General features: G+C 55.8%; 10 protein-coding genes across 10 annotated transcripts; 3 read left to right on the forward strand and 7 right to left on the reverse strand.

Annotated features, from left to right (window-relative positions):
- Positions 1 to 2,382: 2,382 nt before the first annotated feature.
- Positions 2,383 to 4,299, reverse strand: GLRG_05279 (cystathionine gamma-synthase; the record flags this gene model as incomplete). Its single annotated transcript, XM_008095964.1, has 2 exons — positions 2,383 to 4,170; positions 4,252 to 4,299. 2 exons carry the CDS (start codon positions 4,297 to 4,299, stop codon positions 2,383 to 2,385), a joined length of 1,836 nt encoding a protein of 611 aa, XP_008094155.1.
- Positions 4,300 to 4,628: 329 nt separating this feature from the next.
- Positions 4,629 to 5,510, reverse strand: GLRG_05280 (uncharacterized protein; the record flags this gene model as incomplete). The annotated part of the gene is made up of 1 exon (XM_008095965.1): positions 4,629 to 5,510. The coding sequence occupies one exon, from the start codon at positions 5,508 to 5,510 to the stop codon at positions 4,629 to 4,631; it is 882 nt and encodes a 293-aa protein (XP_008094156.1).
- A 647-nt stretch (positions 5,511 to 6,157) lies between these two features.
- Positions 6,158 to 7,668, reverse strand: GLRG_05281 (uncharacterized protein; the record flags this gene model as incomplete). Its single annotated transcript, XM_008095966.1, has 3 exons — positions 6,158 to 7,308; positions 7,381 to 7,492; positions 7,624 to 7,668. The coding sequence occupies 3 exons, from the start codon at positions 7,666 to 7,668 to the stop codon at positions 6,158 to 6,160; spliced, it is 1,308 nt and encodes a 435-aa protein (XP_008094157.1).
- A 1,442-nt stretch (positions 7,669 to 9,110) lies between these two features.
- Positions 9,111 to 11,679, forward strand: GLRG_05282 (POT family protein; the record flags this gene model as incomplete). The annotated part of the gene is made up of 12 exons (XM_008095967.1): positions 9,111 to 9,345; positions 9,451 to 9,524; positions 9,663 to 9,787; positions 9,875 to 9,985; positions 10,057 to 10,203; positions 10,259 to 10,298; positions 10,353 to 10,452; positions 10,512 to 10,695; positions 10,831 to 10,922; positions 10,985 to 11,030; positions 11,100 to 11,221; positions 11,303 to 11,679. 12 exons carry the CDS (start codon positions 9,111 to 9,113, stop codon positions 11,677 to 11,679), a joined length of 1,653 nt encoding a protein of 550 aa, XP_008094158.1.
- Positions 11,680 to 12,360: 681 nt separating this feature from the next.
- On the reverse strand, positions 12,361 to 13,507 carry GLRG_05283 (uncharacterized protein; the record flags this gene model as incomplete). Its single annotated transcript, XM_008095968.1, has 4 exons — positions 12,361 to 12,455; positions 12,546 to 12,737; positions 12,814 to 13,164; positions 13,222 to 13,507. The coding sequence occupies 4 exons, from the start codon at positions 13,505 to 13,507 to the stop codon at positions 12,361 to 12,363; spliced, it is 924 nt and encodes a 307-aa protein (XP_008094159.1).
- A 798-nt stretch (positions 13,508 to 14,305) lies between these two features.
- GLRG_05284 (uncharacterized protein) lies at positions 14,306 to 15,202 on the forward strand (the record flags this gene model as incomplete). The annotated part of the gene is made up of 2 exons (XM_008095969.1): positions 14,306 to 14,366; positions 14,439 to 15,202. 2 exons carry the CDS (start codon positions 14,306 to 14,308, stop codon positions 15,200 to 15,202), a joined length of 825 nt encoding a protein of 274 aa, XP_008094160.1.
- Positions 15,203 to 15,433: 231 nt separating this feature from the next.
- GLRG_05285 (uncharacterized protein) lies at positions 15,434 to 16,321 on the reverse strand (the record flags this gene model as incomplete). The annotated part of the gene is made up of 2 exons (XM_008095970.1): positions 15,434 to 15,793; positions 15,848 to 16,321. The coding sequence occupies 2 exons, from the start codon at positions 16,319 to 16,321 to the stop codon at positions 15,434 to 15,436; spliced, it is 834 nt and encodes a 277-aa protein (XP_008094161.1).
- A 556-nt stretch (positions 16,322 to 16,877) lies between these two features.
- Positions 16,878 to 17,545, reverse strand: GLRG_05286 (uncharacterized protein; the record flags this gene model as incomplete). The annotated part of the gene is made up of 2 exons (XM_008095971.1): positions 16,878 to 17,172; positions 17,256 to 17,545. The coding sequence occupies 2 exons, from the start codon at positions 17,543 to 17,545 to the stop codon at positions 16,878 to 16,880; spliced, it is 585 nt and encodes a 194-aa protein (XP_008094162.1).
- A 33-nt stretch (positions 17,546 to 17,578) lies between these two features.
- GLRG_05287 (uncharacterized protein) lies at positions 17,579 to 17,812 on the reverse strand (the record flags this gene model as incomplete). The annotated part of the gene is made up of 1 exon (XM_008095972.1): positions 17,579 to 17,812. The coding sequence occupies one exon, from the start codon at positions 17,810 to 17,812 to the stop codon at positions 17,579 to 17,581; it is 234 nt and encodes a 77-aa protein (XP_008094163.1).
- Positions 17,813 to 19,210: 1,398 nt separating this feature from the next.
- Positions 19,211 to 20,850, forward strand: GLRG_05288 (uncharacterized protein; the record flags this gene model as incomplete). Its single annotated transcript, XM_008095973.1, has 3 exons — positions 19,211 to 19,649; positions 19,756 to 19,833; positions 19,913 to 20,850. 3 exons carry the CDS (start codon positions 19,211 to 19,213, stop codon positions 20,848 to 20,850), a joined length of 1,455 nt encoding a protein of 484 aa, XP_008094164.1.
- Positions 20,851 to 21,107: the final 257 nt, after the last annotated feature.

Here is a 21,107-nt window from a genome sequence, read left to right on the forward strand (position 1 = left end):
CCGTGCGGTAGAAGTAGTGGCAGTCTTGCAGGCAGTATGATGGCATTACACTAGACAACAGTACACAATCTGGACAGCGTGGGTAGAGATATAGAACGAGGAGAGTGGAGGGGGAGAAAAGAGAGGATCATTCGGCTACAGAACATGGGACGGACTAGGAATATATATATATATCAACGGACCTAAGGAAGGTCGGGTGAGAGGCCGGCGAGTCGAAGCTAGGGTGGTAGGCACTGGCTTACCGAGAGAGGTACCAGCCGGATGGAGTACTAGGTATGGTGGTGTATAGACAAGATGGGAAAGGCAAGAGACGGATGGGATGGAGTGGAACCCCCCCCCACGAAGACCAGACCGGGGCAACTGGGATGGGCTGACGTGCAGAGACCAGTTATCCCAGGATCCCGGGGGCTTGTCTCGAGGGACAGGAGCCCTTTCACATGTGGAACGGGTCTTGGACTTGTACCACCGGACCGGAAGCACGCGGTTGATTGGGCTGACGGAAAGACGGAAAACGGGGAGAGAATAGGGAATAGTTCAGGCCGGGGGAGAGGGGGGGGCAGCAGAGGGCAAGAGTGTTTGTGAAACTGGGTCCGCAAGACCGATGCGAGATGGCGATTTGAATGCAGGCCAGTTTCGCAATCTGCCGAAACTTTCTGGATAAAAAGGGTACGAGGACAGGGGGGAGAGGAGAATGGCAACGCAACGTACCAGACAGGTGGACTGGCTGGGTGGTGGGTGCAACCGCTGGCGATAGGATGTGATGTGAGGCGGACGGATGGGCTGGGCGTGATTGCGGCAATGATTATCACGGTAGCGCAAACTGACGGTTCAAACGCGGGAGCCGCTGCTGAAGAAGCGTGTGGCTGGAGATGGTCAGCCCGTCGGTTCAAGACACTTCTGCCTGCTTGTGCCGGTGAAGCCATATCATTTTTGGGGCTGACACAGCCAAGTCAGCAAGGACAAAGACACGCCATCACTCACCTGAGTAGGGTGTGGGCGCGGTCGGGACAGTCTGGTGGACTGTAAAAGACTAGGTAGGTAGGCACTGAGTCGAGCACAAGGTGAAGAGAAGTCGGGATGGGACGACGGAGATGCAGGACAAAGAAGACGTGCGGATTAAGTCCGGGATACGACTCGAGTCGGGATGGAAGGGGAGAGGAGGAAAGACAGCGACGGCGGGGAAGTAACGCTGTGATGCAATCGGTCGATGCAACGGGCGCTTCTGGAAATTCGACGTCACAGGTTCTCTTCTTCTCGGCAGGATTTGTGCAGGCTTGGGAGAGACTTGGGGTTCCCTTGGCTAAACCGGCGCAGCGCTGAGAACCCCACGGGGTCGTGGGAGGGAGGAATTGGCGGATGGGGACCACCACACCACACCACGGCCGAGGATTCTTAGCCTTTCGGGCGAAGGGGAATATCGCAGGAACGTGGCAATGGGCGGCTCTGGTTGGACGGACGGATCGACGGCCGGGGTTTGGCTTGGGCTTTAATGCGACCGGATGGAGGGACGACCAGGATGTGTGTGTTGTGCGGATGCGCTTGGCGGCTGACTTGCCTTTTCATTTTGGCTCGTGACAGTGCCGCTCGGGAGAAGGTGGAGAGAGGGAGAGAGGGAGAGAGGGAGAGAGAGAGAGAGAGAGAGAGAGACAAAAGAGGCTTTGTTAGCCGGCGGAACGGAGACGATGGAGACGAGAGTTGGTAAGAGATGGTCCGTCGAGGGTTCGAGAACCCCGCGTCGTACCAACGGGCCAACGACAGAAAGAAAGAAAGAAAGAAAGGAAGGAAGAGTCGAGAAACACAAATAGGCGGGGACTCGGTCCGGTGTCATTCCCACAGCTGCCGACACGGCTCGTAGTGTTCAAGTGAGTGCATCTGTTAAAGTACGTACTATGTATATATTGCCGCATAACCCCTACCTACTTGGGAGTTACTTACTTGTATTGTATGAGTCTCTCTTTCGTGTCTACTTTATAACGTTATTTTGCGTAATGTGTAGCTTTCGGGCTAAAATATACGTACTATTTATTTCATTTCCCCTCTTTAGGTAGTTGGTTAGTTATAGGTAGAGAAATAAATAAAGAGGCGAAATCTACTCCGTACCCTGGAAATGAAACACTGATATTTACCTACTCACTTTACCTACATATTTCGGCCAAGTAAATGGACCACGGGTGCCCACACTTCAACAGCCCAGGTTGCTCCTGCATCATTGCAGAATCCTCCCTTGACATACCTACATGATGGACTACCCCACGCATTTCAAGCATACTACGATGTATGTACAATGCATATCAAGAGACTGGGGTGGAGCACAGATTTGCACGATGGACAGTGGGCCATACGACTATTTATTAAAGGCGGGGAGGGGAGCGTTGCAATCCATCATGATTCCGACCCGGCACCCTGCGATGCCTTTTCCGCCGCTTCGAGCGCCTTGCTGAAAATCTGCGTCAACCGATCCGTCTCCTCCAGTCCGACGCTGATCCGCAGCAGGTTCGGGTCGACGCCCAGGCTGACTGCCCAATCCAGCTCTCCGTAATGAGCGAGCAGCACGTACGGCGACGTCAGCGTGAAATTCGTCCCGAGACTGGGTCCCTTTGGCGACTCCATGTTGTCGTAAAACACCATGGCATCCTCCTTGCGGTGGAACACGGCAGACATCAGCCCCCCGTAGCCTCCGGACGGCAACCTGCAGTCCTCGTAGTTCGCCCTGTCTGCGTTGTGTTTTGGATAATGCACCCTCTTCACGAGCGGGTGCGCCAGTAAGAGCTCGGCAACCGCCTCGGCGTTGGTGTTGATGCGGCTGATGCGTTTGGCAAAGTCGCGGCTGTTCCGCTCCATGAAGATGGCATCTTCGGGCCAGTACGTATCGCTATAATTCTGCTCTAACGTGGTCTTGAGGCTGGCGTAATAGCGACTCTTGGGGTTCAACACGGCCGACCCGCCCATGACGTTGCAGTCACCCGAAAAGATCTTGGTCAGGCTGCTGACCACGACATCGGCATACTGCAGGACGTCAATGTTACCAAACGTGCCAATCGTCTCGTCAACCACCAACGCAAAATCGTACTGGTCCGCCAGGGAGCGGATACGCTTGAGATTGGGGCACGTGAGCATGGGGTTCCCCGGAAACTCGCAAAACAGCGCCAGGAAGCGCTCGCCGGACTCGAGCCGCTGCTGCAGCTCGTCCAGCTCCTGTTCCGAGGCGCGGCCGTAGAAGACGCACCCGGGGCCGAATTTCTGGAGGATCTTGAGCGTGTCGACGTAAGGGAACCCGAAGCTGATGCTCTTCATGCTCCCCCTGGCGCTCAAAAGGAAGCGGTGGGTGTTGAAGATGGCGCTCATCCCCGTGGGGAACAGGTAGACGTCGTGCTCCGTGAGGCTGGCGATTCCCCGACCGCTGGGGTCCGCCTCCGGCAGGGGTCTGCTCGCGACATCGACATTATGACTCAGCGTGCCGGCGATGCGCCTTTTGATCGCCGCCTTGGCTCGGTCGACGAATGAAATGTCGAGGTTCCGGCCAAAGCGTTCCTCGACGAACCAATTAGACGCGGCCGAGCTAAGATTCGGACTGGTGTCGCCGCTGCCACCCGGCGTGTGAGATGCCGCCGCCGCCGCCGCCGTCCCCTCTGCGAGAACTGGTCGCTGGTAGCGCCGCGGGCCCTTGGTCTTCTGAGGGACCTGACATGTCGGCTTCCTTGACGGGTCATCGGGGCAAAGCAGGCCCTGGGCGAGGAGGCCGTGGCAGAACTCGGCCCTTCTGCTGGAGACGCCGTCGCCGCTGTGCTGCCAGAACTGCTTGGCGTACGGGAAAGCGTCGGGGTGGAACAGCACGCCCGAGACGGTCGGACTGATGAGCTTCAGCGAATCGGCCTCTGGGTTCGAGACGTCGAGGACCAGGTGAACGGTGTCGAGGCCGTCCAGGACCTGGGCCGGGGCGTGAGCGTGCAGGAAGTCAATGCACCGCTGGGCGATGGCCTTGTCGGGGAACAGCATGGCCCGCTGCCCGGGCGTGCGGGCGAACGTCGAGGCGACGACGCGCGCAAAGGCTTCTATGCTCTTGTGGATGAAGAATCTCGGGTAGCCAGTCGTCATTTTGTCGACGACCCAGCTCTCGCCCTCCTCATACCCTACATTGGACTTCCATGTGGGCAACGAAACGCTCACGGCCTTTTGGTGGGCAAGAGGTTGTCAAGGTCAGCAAGGTATATATATATATATAGCCACACAACATTCATTGGAAAAACGTACATGAGCCGTGTCGGGGGGGATGGATTCCCCGAGAGCCACTTGAGGCATGGTGATGATAACCTAGGTAAATAAATATTCGACAGCGTAGATGAGAGTTGCGTTGTCGCCCGTTTGGTCAAAAGTCGTCGCGAGGGGGTTGATTTAGGTCCGAAGATCGGATCGAATCGATGAGGAAATGAGGTGAGAACGAGCGATTGGTCAAAACCCTTACTTTGTGGATACTATAACTTGGTGAACGCCGACGACTTCTGTTTGGTCAGGGATGATGTGAATGAGTGGGTGTGGTGTGTCTGTGTTTTTCTTCTTCTTTTTTTTTCTCTTCCTTTTTACTATTTCCACTCGAGCGCTTCGTGCATTTCGATATGTAGTTATGGGATTTATGCAGCAACCGATGCCTCGTCCGCGAGCTCCGTCCACACCTTCCAACCCTTGTTCACTTTGGACTTGGCCAGCGGCCTATACACCTGTCCTTTCTCGTCCCTCTTCTCGTAGTCCCAAAGCGTCATCTCCACGAGCGTGAGGCCCCTAAGCGGTCCTGGCGGGCTTCCGAAGACGTGATGCACCTGCGGAGACAGACAAGTGACCATGATGCCCCGGAACCCCCTGGCCTTCATCTCCCTCATGACGAAGTGCGCGAGCGCCTTCATCAGCCCCTTGCCCTCGTGTCCCTCCAGCGTGGACGTGCCTTTGTCTAGCAGCACCTGTCCCGGGCCCGTCACCTCCGCCTCCAAGGTCGACGTGTCCCTCTCGTCCAGCATGTCGCTGGTGAGGCAGTACACGGGCGCAACCCGCCTCCTCAGCGCCCAGATGGCCGGATCGCCCTCGGCGCCGGCGTCGTACCACTGCGACAGCGAGACGATGGGGAAGTCCATTCCCTCGAGCAGCCTCCGCTTGGCCACTTGATCGTCGGCCAGCGCCGGGTCCTCGGCGTCCATCTCGTCCCAGTACAGGCCGCCCCCCGCAGCCTCTGACTCGGGCCGCTTGAAGACGTACTCTTTGTCGACGAGCATGTACGACAGACCGTTGGACGGCGGCATGTCCTTGTGGCGGTTCGACTCCCTCAGAGACCGGTAGGCCGTCAGCGTCGCCTTTCCCAGCTCTCCAGAGTGGACGCCGCTCAGGACCTCTGAACCGCATATCTGTGTGTACCAATTGAGCGCCAAGACCCAGTCGGCGACGGCCGGTGAGATCTGCCGTATTTCGTACCGGGACGGCAGCACGATGCCTCGTGTGTCCGCGACGGGGTTTCCGAGGGCCATGTTCTGGTTTTTTTTTTCTTCTTCTCTCTTTTCTGGTTGGTTGGTTGTCGATTGCCACCCCGAAGAGGGGAGAAGAAAAAAAGGAAAGGAAAAAAAAGAGAGAGAGGGAGGAGGAGAGAAGGCAAGACGCGGATTGCGTGCGCACATCTCCTCTCAAAGCATGGCACAGCATCTAGTCCCCCCTCCAATGTAGACAAGCCCAAGCCAAGCCGGGAGAGGAAGCTGTCCGAATAGCGCCAAGATGCGACGCTACTATCAGATGATAATGCCCCTCGCACATGACACATAGGCTTTCATCAGCCTTACTGGGGGCAGCACAGTCAGACGCGTATATCAACGTAGTATGCATAGCAAGGCGGGGGTTAAGCCAGTCAGACGGAAGTAAGCTAGACACAGACGTGGGGATCAGCCGCCCAGAGCTGCGAGGGCGGCCGGGCGGTTTAATGCAAGATGTAGATGACCAATTTGTCTTAATCATTCAGCTTATACTAGGTATGTACAAAGAGCCCCCCATAGCCTTCCGTTCGGTCCCCACCAGAGAGACCCATGCTTATGCCTACGAATACATATGTTTTCCCCGTGGTCCTTCCTACTCGCCGTTGTACGAAGCCGCCATGCACCTAGCCGCTGGCGCAGCAACCAATCGATCACGGCACTTCGTGGTACTGATGGAATGCGAGCACGCCGCGGGGGAGGGGCCTGCTGGGGCAGCATAACGTCATGACGGTTGCGAACACCGTGTACGGATGCTGCTGCTGCTGCTGCTGCTCTCCGGGCGCCGCGACGTCCGTGGCGAGGCTCGTGATCAAGGCCCAAAGGTGAGGAAACTTGTTCTGCAAAACCACGAGGGCCTTGGGCACAAGGTCCATCGTCAACTCCTCGCCCGCGACGACGTCTGCGAGCTGCAAGTGCACGTCGACCCCCGCCTGCTTGAACTCCTCCACGTAGATGTCTTCGGCGCTCCGCAGCGTCTCTTCCGTGTACCCGGCCTGCCCCAGCTTGTTCCAGCCCTTGGAATGCCTCCTGATCTCGGAGAGAAGGCTGGGCAGCCGCCGGCTGCGGCTCAGACACTGCTCGTTGAATAGCGTCGGCGACTTGCTCAGGTCGGCCGTGTAGTACGACGACAGGGCCGCGTCGAGGCTGCTGAAACCCAGCGCTCCCGCATACTGCCGCAGGCAGTTCAGCCTCTCGATCAACGGCGCGTCGCTGCCCGGGAGCCCGGGCGGCAAAGATGCGTAGGCCGAACCGGGTCTGTTAATATCGCCAAAGTCCCCGACGACTCTGTCGTCGCCGTCGCTGGTGCCGCCGGGGAACGGAAAATAATCGAGATCAGGCATGGAGAGATTGCCGTCCTGCGCGGGAGACAGTCCCCCCTTGGCGAGAGCGGCGAGGTCGAACCCGTTGTCCGAGCCCGTCTCCGGACCTGCTACTAGAGCAGGGGCCCGCCAGTCTGGATACGTCGGTGCGGGCTCTTCTCGAGCGTCTGTCGGTCCCGTGATGCTCGTGCTCTGGCCGGGGCTGTCTGCTTGTGGGCGATCGTGAAGTATCTCGTTCAAGACACGCCACATGGTCTCGATGTGTTGGGACACGGGCGGCGTGAGGCTCTCCAGCGCCCCGGCGGGGCCGAAAGAAATGCTGGATGGGCAGGAAGCCGGCAACACCATGGACTGTGCTCCCGGCGTCAGGGGCACGCTCATTGAAAATCTCCTCTTGCGTCCCTGTTCCTCGGCCAGCTTCCTGCTTTCCTTCTCCTCGGCCAGATCTTCAAGCTCTCGGAGGCGCCGCTTGAGCTTCTCACCTGCCCTCGACCGTCAGTAAACATGGCTGGCGCCACCGCGGATTCCGAGCGGGAACCGCCAGGCAGACATACGATGGACACGCTGCGCGATGCGGTTCTGGATCTTCTTCTTCTCTTTCGGGTCGGTCACATTGGTCCAGTCATTCTCGTCGGCAACGGAGGATGCACTGTTTCGGTCCATGGTCTAGGGGTCTAGGTCTGGGCTCAGGGTTCGGGGCGAAGTCAGCAAGGAAAAAAGGACGGACGGGATGGGCGTGTTGGGATCAAAGGAAGGCTGATTTGGCAATGAAGAAGAACGGCATAGATCTAGTCAACCTCGAACATGAAGGCTGAGATGTTGCCACTGGCCATCCAAGACATTTTCACATTAGCAGGTCGCGCGATCTTGGACATATCCAGCAGCCTCTTGACTAGGCATAGGAACCCCGAGTCGCATCGTCGGGCAAACTGATGCATCATTGCACCATGTAGCATGTCTGTACGCGCCTACTGCAGCCACGCGAAGATGTCAACAACCACTGACACGCTGTGGTGTTGCGGGGTCGTATGCAAGTCGTCGAGTTATCCACACCGGGCCCCTTACCATATCCGTACAAAGTATGTATGTACTTCGCATATGTTATACTGGACCCCCATATGCAACCCCCTTATGGCCTAGAACCACCAAACATCTTCTATCCGCCTCCAATACTACCTACCCAAAGCCGGAATCTAGGTGGCATGGCCACTAGTGGCGTTTATCATGGCCTGGCACCTATCTCGCGTAGTTGATAGCTGTCGCAGGCTTGATTTAATCTAGCAGAGAGGGTCTCATGCCGCTTCAACCCACCTATCGAGTGCCTGCCAGGGCGGCCGCTAGGTGGGTCCATGAGAGATCTAGAGATGGTCTTTTGATCAGCGCTCGCTGGCTGGCAAGTCTCTGCTAGGACAAGGTTTGCCAAGTGTATGATATATCAACTAACCTGGCATGTCGTGCTCGACGTCAGCCTAATACCATATCACTGCCCGGTGGTACTGTGGGTAGCATCTGGTCAGCACTAAAGTCCGAACACAAGGCTGGCTCCTCTCAAGGTGCTCTGATCAGCGTAAACGATATTGTGTCATGAGTGCCACGACAACGGTGGGTGGTCAGCCCAAGGTGATCTCTTCTTGAGTTCGCACAGGTGCAGGATGATGTCTAAGACAGGTGGAAGAACATAGCATAAGTATGCCCAACACTCAACAAGCTGGTCGGCTTGAACGACATTTCCTGATGGCATTGTGTCACGGACGACGGGTCCGATTGGCCCAGCAAGGGTGCAGCTCAAACGGCCTCCGACTTACTCCGATTGGGTTCCGTTGGCCGCGAAGCCTGAAGGGGCTGCTCCGCCGAGTGCCAGACTCCCCATCATATCATGGGGGAATAATGGATGGCCGAACATGGGGTTTCCGCCTCGCGAGGAGAACAAACAAAACCGTTTCCTGATACGGAAGGTCAAAGTACGCAGACCCACAAGGGTTGTCACGTTGCAAGGGACGCCGCAGGGACGCCAGGTAACGCCAAAAGGTGATTCCACGCGGAATCGCTTCCCCGGGTAAGGATCCGCCCATCAGTTGCGGTGACCGTCAAACACCCATCGTGCTTTCGTTTCTACTAGATAATTGGAGCGGCGGCCCGTACCGTATCTTGTCTCTTAGCTTCCGGCCGCCACATAAGACTTAAAAAGCCAGATCAGCTGAGTGGGTTTTCGACTGCTCGCCTTCTCTCGAGTGTCCGTTCGTCTCGAGGAACTTTCGGGATAATATAATCATTGCACACAGTCATGGCCTCACAGAATCCACCTCCCGCGGATGCGACGCAGGATGAAAAGAGCACCGCCCAAGAGCCCTTGCCGCAAGCCGTCTCCTTGTCCGAGGGCGAGGATGGCCAGTCTCCCAACGACGAGGAGCTGGCGACCTTGAGGCGTGTGGCCGATCGGGTCTCCATTGCCATCTACCTCGTCGGGGCCGCCGAGGTCGCTGAGAGGTTTGCTTTCCGCTGCTTGACTGGGCCTCTGCGTGAGTAGCTGTTTTCCCCTTCCGACTGCAAACACATCCTGCAGCAACCACCTCGCTTGAACCAAACTTGGACTAGTGCTTACTTTTAATGTCTGGGGGAAAAAGAAAACTATGTTGAACACCCCTTCACTGATGGTCGCCACAGAGGGACCGACTTCCGCCCTGGAGCCCTGGGCAAGGTAAGAGAGTGAGAGAGAGAGAGAGAGAGAGAGAGAGAGAGAAAACACCCCCAACCCCACGCCCACGAACTGGGCCAACATGATATACCCATCTTTTATGGGGCCTTGAGGACACTTACTCACTTGAGACGTGTACAGGGCCAAGCAATCGCGACAGGCATAGGCTTCATCTTTGAGTTCTGGTGCTTCCTTACTCCCTTGTTTGGCGCCATCATTGCCGACAGCTGGCTGGGCAGATTCAAGACAATATGCCTCGGTGCCATGTATGTGAACACACACCCCTATTCGAATTCTTTACCCTTGTTCTCCAACAGCGCACAACGCGGAATGCCTAATAATGCTTTTCTCAGAATATCGACTTTCGGCTTCATCATCCTCTTTGCAACATCTCTACCGGTTGCCTTGAAGGCGGGCGCTGGCCTTCCAGGCTTACTGGTGGCCCTGTTTGTCATAGGTTTAGGGTAATCGCCCCCCTCAGTCTTGGTGTGTGCCGATACATACTATCAAAACAATTATTGATCATTGGTAACAGCACCGGTGGTATCAAGAGCAATGTGGGGCCTTTAATCGCGGACCAGTACTCTGGCAAGTCACGAAGAATCAAGACCCTCAAGGGTGGTGAACGGGTCATTCTCGACCCCGACGTCACGATTCAGAACATCTTCAGCACATATTACTGGCAAGCAAGCACCAGAAACTGGATGGCTTGTGGTCTCGTGGCTAATGAGAGACAGGCTCATCAACATCGGATCCAGTTCCATGCTATTGGCAACGGTAAGGCGTGTTCATGTAAGCGATACAGTTCGGTCTCGCTGAAACTTTCTGCAGTGGATCGAATATGAAGTCGGGTTCTGGGCGACTTTCCTCATGGCCCTAGGCTTTTACGTTGCCGCCCTCGGCGTGCTCGTTGCCGGCCGAAACACATACGGTCAGCCCTCACGACGTGCCCTCGATTGGATGCGAGAGCAAAAACTAAACGCTTTGTAGTCATGGTTCCGCCCCGAGGGTCCGATATACCCAGGGCATTCAAGGCCGTCTGGGTTGGCATGAAGCACTGGGACATGGACAAGGCGAAGCCGTCTTACCTTGCCCAGCACGGCAACGCCAGCGTGCCGTGGAACGATCATTTCATCGAGGAAATCAAAGTAGCCCTAGTGGCGTGTCGTGTGTTGTGAGTCTGTCTGCTGCGAGCCGCGAGCCGGTCCAGAACTAATGGTTTCCCCTTCCTCATCTAGCGCATTCCTGTAAGACTTCCAACATCAAAAACTACCACTTGCGAATGATTCGAGTCTCACAATCCATTTAGTCCGATATTCTGGGTCTGCATAGGCCAAACAAGCGGCAATACCATCAGTTTGGCAGCCAGGACAAACACTTATGGGCTGCCCAACGACTTCAGTACGTTTTCAGAGCGGATATCGGGCCTAGCGGTATGAGAAGAGGTCTAACATGAATCCTAGTGGGCGGCTTCAACCCCGTGACGATTCTCATCCTGATTCCATTGCTGTGAGTGCACCACGCCCTTCCGGCCCCAAGGCCAAAGCCGTAGCGAACAGAGGTTTTGACACTATGCAGCGACTATGTCATCTACCCGACCCTACGCAAGTTCGGCATCGCCTTTCGACCAGTCACGCGCATCTCCTTTGGTTTTGCCGCCTTGGCCGGAGCAGTTGCCTTTGCAGCGGGGACCCAACACAGTAAGCCGAACACATAACGTCCTCGAAGCCGTTAAAAGAAAAAGAAAAGAAGAGAGTGTGCTGACGGATCCCGCTACACAGTGGTCATGAGGCAGCCCGAGTACCAGGTGTCCGTCCTGTGGATCCTGCCGATCTTCATCCTGTCCGCCCTGTCCGAGATCTTTGCGCTCGTGTCGGCGGTCGAGTTCGCCTACACAAAGGCCCCCAGCACGATGAAGAGCTTCATATCGGCCCTGAACCTGCTGACCGGCTCCATCGGCGCGCTCCTCGGCTTCGCGCTGTCGCCGACATCGACGTACACCAAGGTCTTTTACCAGTTCGTCGTCCTCGCCGGCATCATGGGCTTCCTGACCCCCGTCTTCTACCTCCTTTTCAGGAAATACAACGACGACGAGGAGCGCATGAACCAGCTGGAACGCCGGGCGAGGGAGGAACCAGAGTCTCCGCCCACGGTCTGAGCCTCGCTTGGTGACATCCCAGAGAGATATTATCCGGCGATTTGTACGTAACGCGGAGACCGAGCTCCCCCGTAGTTGAGCGATCAATCGTACGGGTCATACCGCTAGCTTGGTAGTTAGGGGGAGTTGGGTCAAGTTAAAAAAGCTAGAGTTGGGAACCGGGCTGTAATATGCAACCTCGGTTAAGTTGGTATAATGGAGTACTCTTGAACAGGAATGTGACTAGGTGCTGTCTTTGATGCGTCGTACCGTGGAAGCCTTTAGCTTTAGCCACGGCATTTGTCACGCGACTCTACGTGATTTACAAACTCTAGGCTCCTAGCTCCATTGCCCGAGTCGTCTTGTTTGATTTCACCACTTATCTGAGCAGTTGAGCAGTCTGAACAGAAGTTGGGAGATGGGCAAAAAAAGATCAGTACGCAAGGGGTCAACAGCTGGGAGAGACTCGGACAATCCATGCAGTCATGGAGGTCTCTCGTGCTTGCAAGCTAGGTAACGCTCGATGGTATTGTTTGTTTCTCATTATCAAATACATAGCTGGCCTCTTGTCCAGCAACTAGAGTAGGGGAAGTGGCTACTTTTCTCCCTTTGTTTCTAGTTCACTTCAGGTCCTCAGGCTGGCCACAGAGTAAGTTTACCCTAAATGCTACGCTCAGAGGTGCCTCGGGTGCCTTGGGCCCCCTAAACCGGTGGTGGCGTGATCTTGTTTCCCTCGAAAGGATCAACCTCTTCTGTGAAAATGTACTTGCCATCGGAATCGAGAGGGTAGGATTTGCCTGTCAACACAGAAGGGTAAAGCGTCAATATACCAGGTCCCAGTCTCGTCTCAATGGTATGCACAGGGGATAGGGCTTGTAAACACGTACCGAGGAAGGGGTGCACCAGAGAGGTGTTGTCGTACATGTCGAAACTGTGGTCTCGCGCCCAGTTGTTGACAAGGTCCCAGTTGTAGCAGCTGTGCTCGGTGTGGAAGTTGGTGAGAGGCCTCCGGTTGTTATCCACCCAGTCGTAGGAGCCGAGCGAGATGTCCGCCTTGCACATGAGCGTCATGCGAATGTCTCGAAACCGGCCAACGTCAGCATTCATCGCCCATGTAGAGGAAATCAAAGTAACTGAGGTTAGGCATGTCCTTACTGTCGATGCAGTGGTCAATGTGTCCCTCCAGATGCCGCGGCGGCTTCTTCCCTTTGAAATAGTACTCGGGAAACACCGCCTGCCGTACCATTTTCAGACAATGTAGCTGATGGTGGACGTTGAGGCCGCTCCAGTAGTACTCGGTCAACTCGCCGGACTCGTCGTGCAGCCGGACGGACGTGCGGTTTATCCGTCTGAGGTCCTCGGCCTTGACCTTGACGTTGCTGTACTGTATGAGCGTGTTCCAGGCGGCGTCGAGCTCCGGCCGCGGGTGTCCGCGAAAGACGTTATCGTCCTGGATCTCGTTGCCGAAAAGGACCTTTTCCGGCCTGAGCGCCTCGCGAGCCGGCGCTGGGGGGCAAGCCGTCAGCAAAACGTGGTTAGAAATCCCGGGGGGGGGCAGCTTACACCACACCATGGTCTGGTCGTCCGCGCATGCGTGCTCCTGGCCCTGCCGGGCGAGCACAAGAGTGAAGAACAAGGCCGAGTAGAAGGTAAGGAACAGTACGTGAAGCCAAAGGAAAGGCCCTCCGAGGCCATGGAGAAAACCGCCGGCTCTCGGCCTCGTCGGCCTTGATCCCTTCTCGGCGAGGAGTTGATCCTCGGACCCAGCTTCGGAGTCGTTCTCTTCATTCATGATCTCGTAGCGTGGCTCGCGAAACGACAGATTAAGATGCCACTTGAGGAGGTTCATGGCTTGGGGGTGCCGCAATGTGTTGTTGTTGTTATTGTAAGTCGTTTGATCAAAGCCGCCGCCAACTCATTTTGGACTGGACACTTGCGGGAGCAGCAATGTCCGGATTGATGTCGAACAGAAAGCGATTGAAGACGTGCCGGACCAACTTCTAGACAACAGCACTTATTACTCTTCAGTATTCTGAGTCAACTCTTACTGTTTGTAGTTGCAGCTAGCTGACTAAGGGTGCCTTACAGATCTGCAGCTGTCATCTTATTAGTTACCTTGTCAGAAAATCACATAGTCTGACGAAGCCTGACTGGGTGCATGAAGCGAGACCTGACTAGGTGCATGAAGCGGGTCTCCAATGCTTTAGTCTCCGACCTGTCAGTCGCCACCCGTCGTGAGGAGCCTCGGCGTTCCAACCTCAAACTCCGGACACCCTTCGGCAGTCTCAAGCGGGATATGCATTTGTGGTCTCCGTTCGTTCGTCGGGGTGGTGGTACAGCCTGAGTAAGAAATCACGTCTCCGTGTCGTTTTTCTCTATGACTGTGCTACGCATAGACGCGAGATTCAAGCCAGTGAAGGCTGGTAAGCTTGAGGTTGTATTGGGAAAATCACGCATGGGATATCTAATGGCGATTTGGAGTTGAGATGATCTGTTCATGTCTTTAAATGATCCCGTTTTCGTCGACCACTCCAGTCTGGATTTCCTGGACAGCATCCTCATCTCAACTCACTCACACAAACATTAAGCATCTATCCACGCTTCCTAGGCTTGAAACCATTATTACAAAGAAATTCACTTTTTCAAAATGAAGTTCTCCAGCCTCCTTCTCATTGCCCCCATTGCTGCCCTCGCAGCCCCCACTCTCTGTAAGCCCCGGGTCCCTTGCCGGTACTGTACGATGGAACTTGGAGCATTGTTTTTTCTAACCGTTCATAAAGCCGGTAGAGATGTAGCGCTGTCTCAAGACGAGGCCAAGGCCTACAAGCGCAGCCAGGACGATGCGAAGGCCTACCGCGACCTCTCCCAGGATAACGCAAAGGCCTACCGTGATCTCTCCGCAGATGACGCGAAGGCTTACAAGCGCAGCCAGGATGATGCCAAAGCCTACAAGCGCAGCCAGGATGATGCGAAGGCCTACCGCGACCTCTCCGCAGACGACGCAAAGGCTTACAAGCGCAGCCAGGATGATGCCAAAGCCTACAAGCGCAGCCAGGATGATGCGAAGGCCTACCGCGACCTCTCCGCAGACGACGCAAAGGCTTACAAGCGCGGCCAAGATGATGCCAAAGCCTACAAGCGCAGCCAGGATGACGCCAAGGCCTACCGTGATCTCTCCGCAGATGACGCGAAGGCTTACAAGCGCGGTCAGGACGATGCCAAAGCCTACAAGCGCAGCCAGGACGACGCAAAGGCCTACAAGCGCAGCCAAGATGATGCCAAGGCCTACCGCGACCTCTCCGCAGACGACGCAAAGGCTTACAAGCGCAGCCAGGACGACGCAAAGGCCTACAAGCGCAGCCAAGATGATGCTAAGGCCTACCGTGATCTCTCCGCGGATGATGCGAAGGCCTACAAGCGCAGCCAGGACGATGCTAAGGCCTATCGCGACCTTTCTCAGGACAACGCAAAGGCGTACCGCGACCTTTCCCAAGACAATGCCAAGGCTTACAAGCGCAGCCAGGACGACGCCAAGGCATACTAGACTGTCTGTGACAGTATCACACAAGGGGAAGAAAGGGCTAGCTTTACTCAGTACAGCCCGAAGACGCGGAAGCATTACATCAAATGGCCTCATAGGTCTTGGGGGCGGTATTTCAGACCTATCAAACTAGGCGTGTCATGGAGGAAGTCGTGTGTAGCAGGCATGACAAGCTGTAGATAGAGGGTACCCATTGTCTCTATCAATAAATGTCTGAACTCTAACTGAGCCCTATCATCTCCTTCGTTTCTTGAAGGGGAGACCAGAAGAGTCGCTCGCAAGGATCGGAGCTACTAGTTCTGGCAGAGTTGCCCCGCGCTGATGGAGTGGATCCGGCCCTCGGCTATGACGGGTCGGCCCGCGTCCCGTTGATCCTCCGACAACGTTGTTGTTGTTGAGGATGCCCTGTCTAGGCTTGTAGCCCTTAATCTTGCGCTTAAGGGCGTGCTCGCGCGCCTGCATAATCTCACAGCTCGAGTTGATGCTGGTGGTGAGACGGCGCATCTGCTCCTTGACATGATTCAAGCGGGTGGTGGCGGTGGCGACGGCGCGGTGAGCGGTCTGAATCTCGGCAAGCTCCACGGAGCTGAGCTCCTGTTGGCCGCCAATAAGCTCTTGTTAGGCCAGCTCAATCTTGGCGACGGCGACGAGCAGTGGGATGGCGTACGAGAGGTTGGTGGAGACCCACATGGCGTTCTCCGCCACTGCAACGTCCGTCTTCCATATCTTGTTCATAGCGCGGGCGCGGCGCTCATATCGTTTGCGGTTGGCTTCGGTGTTGCGTATTGGCTTACGATTGAGTGCGAAGTCAAATTCGGGCATGCGAGCCCCCTTCTCCCACACGTTGAATTGCCGAAGTTCTTGCGGGGTCATCGAGGCACGGGCGAGCTCGACGGGATCGCGAGTGGTGTAGGCGCTGCCACGGTAATAGCCCGTGCGGACGGCGACGCTCTTGCCAGCCACAACCAAGGCGGCGAGGGCGGCCAACTTATTGGCTATGGTGGCTAGGTCATCGTTCTCCTCAGGCATCGGGAGCTCTGGCAGATTGTCGACGGGGCTAAAGTCGACGGCGCGCTCAGCGCCTCCAAAGATGTCATCGAAGTGAGGGATTTCGGCGGCCATGTTGTGTGGAGGAGCACCATGTATATGGTGGTATTGGTGATCTGTAGCTAGAAGAAAAGACTTCTTGCTGGCTGGCAAGGTGAAGAAGCTGGTGAAGCTGGTGCTAAAAGTGGTCACGTGAGTGTCGACAACACAACAGAATGCAGGCACCCGGTCCTTCTCCGCCGAACTCTGGGTTTGAACGAAAATCGCCGACAGTGACATCTTGCGTCTTTCCCGCACGACATTCAAGAACCAGAGACCTGGCTCGTACGGATCTCCGAGGACCTCACCTGACTTATGAGGGCCAACCCTTCTTCCACCCCTTTAGAAGTCTGTCGCGGCACATCATGTCCACGACAGTCAATAAGAGTGAGGTTTCATGACGCGCAAAGCTATTATTCAAAACTAATATTACCTTGACCTTGAACAAGACGATCCAAACCGAGAAACAGCGAGTTACAAGAGAAAGCAAACCAAACACACTTGGAAAGACCGATAAAAGCGAAAAGATCCAAAGAACCAAAAGCAGAACAAAAGAACAAACAAAAATAGAAAGACCTCCTCGGAATATCCGTCACCCACACCGTTGGCGACCCCTCCTCTGCATGTCCTTGTGCTGCTCGTCGATGTGGCGCTTCAGGTTGTCGTCCCGCGCGATCCATTCGCGGCACACCGGACAGGGACCTCCTTCGGGCGGAATGCCGTTGGTCGAGTCTGCGGCGAACAAGGGGTGCGCGTTGCGGACGTGACGGTACATATCCTTGTTCTCGTAGAACATCATCTCGCAGGGGGGCATACCGAGGAATGTCGGGGCGTTCCTGGCCTTGCACGGGATCGAGGGCGGCAGGTGGTTCTTTTTGGCGTGCTTTCTGTAAGAGCCGTTAGCAGAACATCCGGTCCGCCCGCAACAGGGGCCGTGAAGCGCTCGCTCGCTCTGGTGGTTGAATCTCACCTCAACTCGGTAAGCCGCGGGAACCATCTCCCGCAGCCCTCCCAGTCGCACTGGACCGGCTGCTTGGGGGGCGACCCCTTGGCGGACGCCTTCTTTGTGGACGGACTGGACTTGTGCTTTTGCTTCGTGGCGCGGGAGGACCCGGCAACCGGGGTGGGTTCTTCGTATTCCTGGGCATCAGAATAATGAGAGGACGACGAGGCGGGCTCGTCCTGTTGGCCAGGGAGCGAGTGGTATTCCGTGTGCATATAGTCACTGATATCACAGTCGGCACCCTGCTGCAAATCCATATACGGCGATTCGTCTGGCGGTTGGCCGGCCGTCTATAGACCTGGCCCGTAACCAAAGGACTGGCTTGTCGTCGCGCTGGTTGCCTGATGCAGCGCCGCCCACTCGTCGAGAGCTGGGTTCGGCTCCACCGCCCATGCCTGGCCGTCTGGCTGGTGATTCCAGTCGGCCTCCTCGTCTTCCTCGCGAGACCACAGGGCCGGGTCTTCAGCTCCCGGCCTGAAGGCGTGCCGGTAGTCACGCTCGCGCTCTTTACCCTTGCGACTCATCCTTTTGCTCGCAGGGGCAGGTTGGCAGCTATTGTCTCGCTTGTATCAACGGCCAATCTTTGATGTTTGGCCCTTTGCACTCACCGTCGCGGTTCGCCCTTGTCTGAACGGGCAGGTCGGTTGTGATGGCAACCGATCCTCGGGGACTACCCGGGTGTGGCTACGAGTCCAATTCAAAAGAATACGGAAAAGGGGTTGAGTTGAAATGAGCACAGCCAAGTAATGGCGAAACAGAGTTGGTCAAGGAAGAATCGAGACTTGATAGATACAAGGCCATGTCTTGGTGATGGAAACTCCAGAAGCCGTGGAGGAAGCAGACTTAAATATTTCTAAGGGACCCGGGGGCCTCATTCTATCAGAATGTCAAGCGGGGTCAGGAATGGTGCGCCCGTTTGCCTGGCTCGCTGCAAGTGGCCTCACACCCACCCTTTCTGCTGGCCGTGAACCAACGACGACCTCAACCCCGCTCATGGCACGCTTCCTGTCGTTGTGTTTCCTTCGAATCAAGACACAAGCCTTCGCCCGTGGAATTCACTCGTGCGCCTCGCGAGCCGGCACTGCTAGTAAGACGGACTCGTGTAGCAAAGTGCCTTACCAGCCGAGACTGGCAGCTCAACAGGGATCCTCAATCAGGCTTTGAAGGCATCCGGCCCGAATATGGAGTGCACGCCGTCGTCGGTCACCCCCCACGCGCCTACAGGCTGGTCTTGGTGGGTAACGCGCAAGGGAAGACGTGCTGGCTGTTGACAAGAGGCCACAGGGGGGGGTGCCACTGCCGTGACCCGTCTTCGCGTGAGCCAATCCGGAGGCCGGATCCCTCCCAAATCACGGTTGTTGGTCGTGTCTTGCGCAGTCTGCCAAGGGTGGCTTGCGGGATGCAGGACCGGGAAGACGGGGCTGCGGGAGGCCGGACAGGAAGTTCCCTACAAGTCCGTGATATTCCACGCTTCGTCCCCAAAACAAAAAAAACCAGTTGGGTATATCTGCGTGGAACCTGCGAGAGCGTCTTGAGAGATGCATCGTTGCGTACGTTTTTACACTTTGTCTGGGTTCCGACCAGGCTCTGCGCAAGTTTGACCCCGTGCGGCGGCGCGTAGCTTATGTTGGGGTCTGCATGGATGAGACTGTTGGTCGCCCGTCATGAAACCAACAACCGCGACGTCCTTCGAGTCTGCCCAAGACAGGCAGAAATGCCCAAGTCGGCTGTGCTGATGGCTTGAAGATATGGAATTGGTAATAAAATGTCTGAGATGTTGTCTATAAAAGGCTCCAAGAATGTGCGATTCCGAGTCAGCAACCATTGAGATAATACCAGACTTCATTCCATTCAAACTTATTCTTTCACCTTGTCCAACATCTGCTCATCATATCCAACATAACTGCCGAGTCGTCCTCAATATGGCTTACACAAATGAAAAAGACCGCCAGCTGTTCTATCTCTCTTCTCTGTTTGGTGCCGTGAACGAAAGCTGTAAAAAGATGAATAACGTCACCTACTCGTCCGGCGACTCCCGTGGCGACCGTATCCTCTCCCCTTTCAGGTCCTTCCTGTGCAAGCTTGCTCAGGTCTGCGACGCGGAGAAGGGAGGGGATACCGTTACTGCCCTTGTCGCCCTGAGGGCGGCCAACGGGCCAGGATACCTCTTCGCGTCTAACAATCGCAAGGAGCAGGAGCTCGAGAGCACGCGGAAGTTCCTCAGCGACTTGCTCAACTTTGTCGGCAGACATCCCGAAAGCCTCACTGAGAAGACATTGAAGAAGCAAGTACTTGGACGCATTCTGGAGTTCAACTTCTCCAGGGTCGGCTTTTATCTCAAGCAGATTCTTGCTTTCGTTGGTACCTGTATCGCGAGTAGTCATTCTTTGGCAACTTATGGCGGCAAGTGCATTCAAATGACCCAGAGCTGACATGGAACTAACATCGATTGAAGGACCCCAACTAGTTGCACGGTTGAGGCTGATCGAGGCCAATGCCACTTTTCCACACGACATGCCGTCTGATACGAGCGCGAGGTCGAGGTGTAAGTTAGCCACTCAGTTACAAGCGCAGAGAAGGGCGGGAACCGACACAAACACGTGCTGACGAAAAAGAGCATAAAGTTCTCAAAGACTGTGTGAATCTTCTTAAAACCATCCAAGGCGCAATGGCGCCAGGCTCAGGGTTCAGTCTGGCCATGAACGAGGGTGCCGGTGCCGACGATCCAGACACCTCGTATGCTTGGTGCCAGTTCCGCCACCACCTTGGCCGGCTGTACTCGTACCGTCAAGCAGCCGACAGCATCGTCGATGCCTGCAAAGAGTGGCCAGAACTCTTCACCGGCTTCACCGTTACGCATATCCCCTCCAGCCGCCCTAAACGACTCTTGCTGCCGGGAGAGTCGCTTTCGCTCGAGGGCGTGATCCTGGCAGCCTTCCCGGACAGAAATTTTAAGGCGTACACCAGCCAAATTGAGCAGCTCCGCGACTACGGTCTGGACGATCATATTCGAGAGAAACTGGAGCAGAAGCCGGTGAAGCAAACCGTCCACTGCGAGGTGCACCTTCAGGACTTCCTCGTCCGGGAGAAGGTGGTAAAACCACATGAATACTGGGACGATGACATGTTCATTGCCACCAGCAAGCCTCCGTGCCGACTCTGTCAGTACTACTTTGATAACTTGGAAAACGGCGCCGTAGTTCAGTCAGCCCACATGAACGTCTATCCCAAGTGGCGGCTTCCAGACGTGTATGAGGGGCAGGACAGGAGCGCCGTCCAGCGCCGGGAGGAGTTGCTGAAAGACATCATTGAGAAGATGCAGCAGGACACCATACGCGTCGTCAAGGAGCATCAACCCGAGTGGAAGCGCAACGATTCCCGCACCGAGTCGTGGGTTTGGGGATCGAGGCAAGGGGAACGCAGTGACACGCGAACCTCTGGTCGTTTTTCCAGCGCAAGCGGGACTCGCGGGCAGGGCATGGGCGTCGAGGGGCGGGGTTTCCTGTTCCAGATGCCTGTTGAGGTCGAGGACGAGTACGTTTGCGTCGGATCCGCCTCCTGATGAGGAGAGGAGCAGAGTAACGGCAGCCAGTAGGGTGCAGTCTGCGGACGGGACGGCGCCCCGGCTTCTTGGTGACATGATTCTTTTTGGGTTTAAGTGCAGAATTTCACACTCTCTAGACGTAAATTATAATTTTAGGGTTATTTATACAACTAAGACCAAAGATAGGTGTTGTAATGATTATGCACACCTTCTGACTCCACTAACATTATCTGATACAGAGAATTAGGCTAGATATAGGCTACTGTATGCATGTA

Source organism: Colletotrichum graminicola, assembly GCF_000149035.1.
Source record: "Colletotrichum graminicola M1.001 genomic scaffold supercont1.17, whole genome shotgun sequence".
NCBI classification, from domain to species: Eukaryota; Fungi; Ascomycota; class Sordariomycetes; order Glomerellales; family Glomerellaceae; genus Colletotrichum; species Colletotrichum graminicola.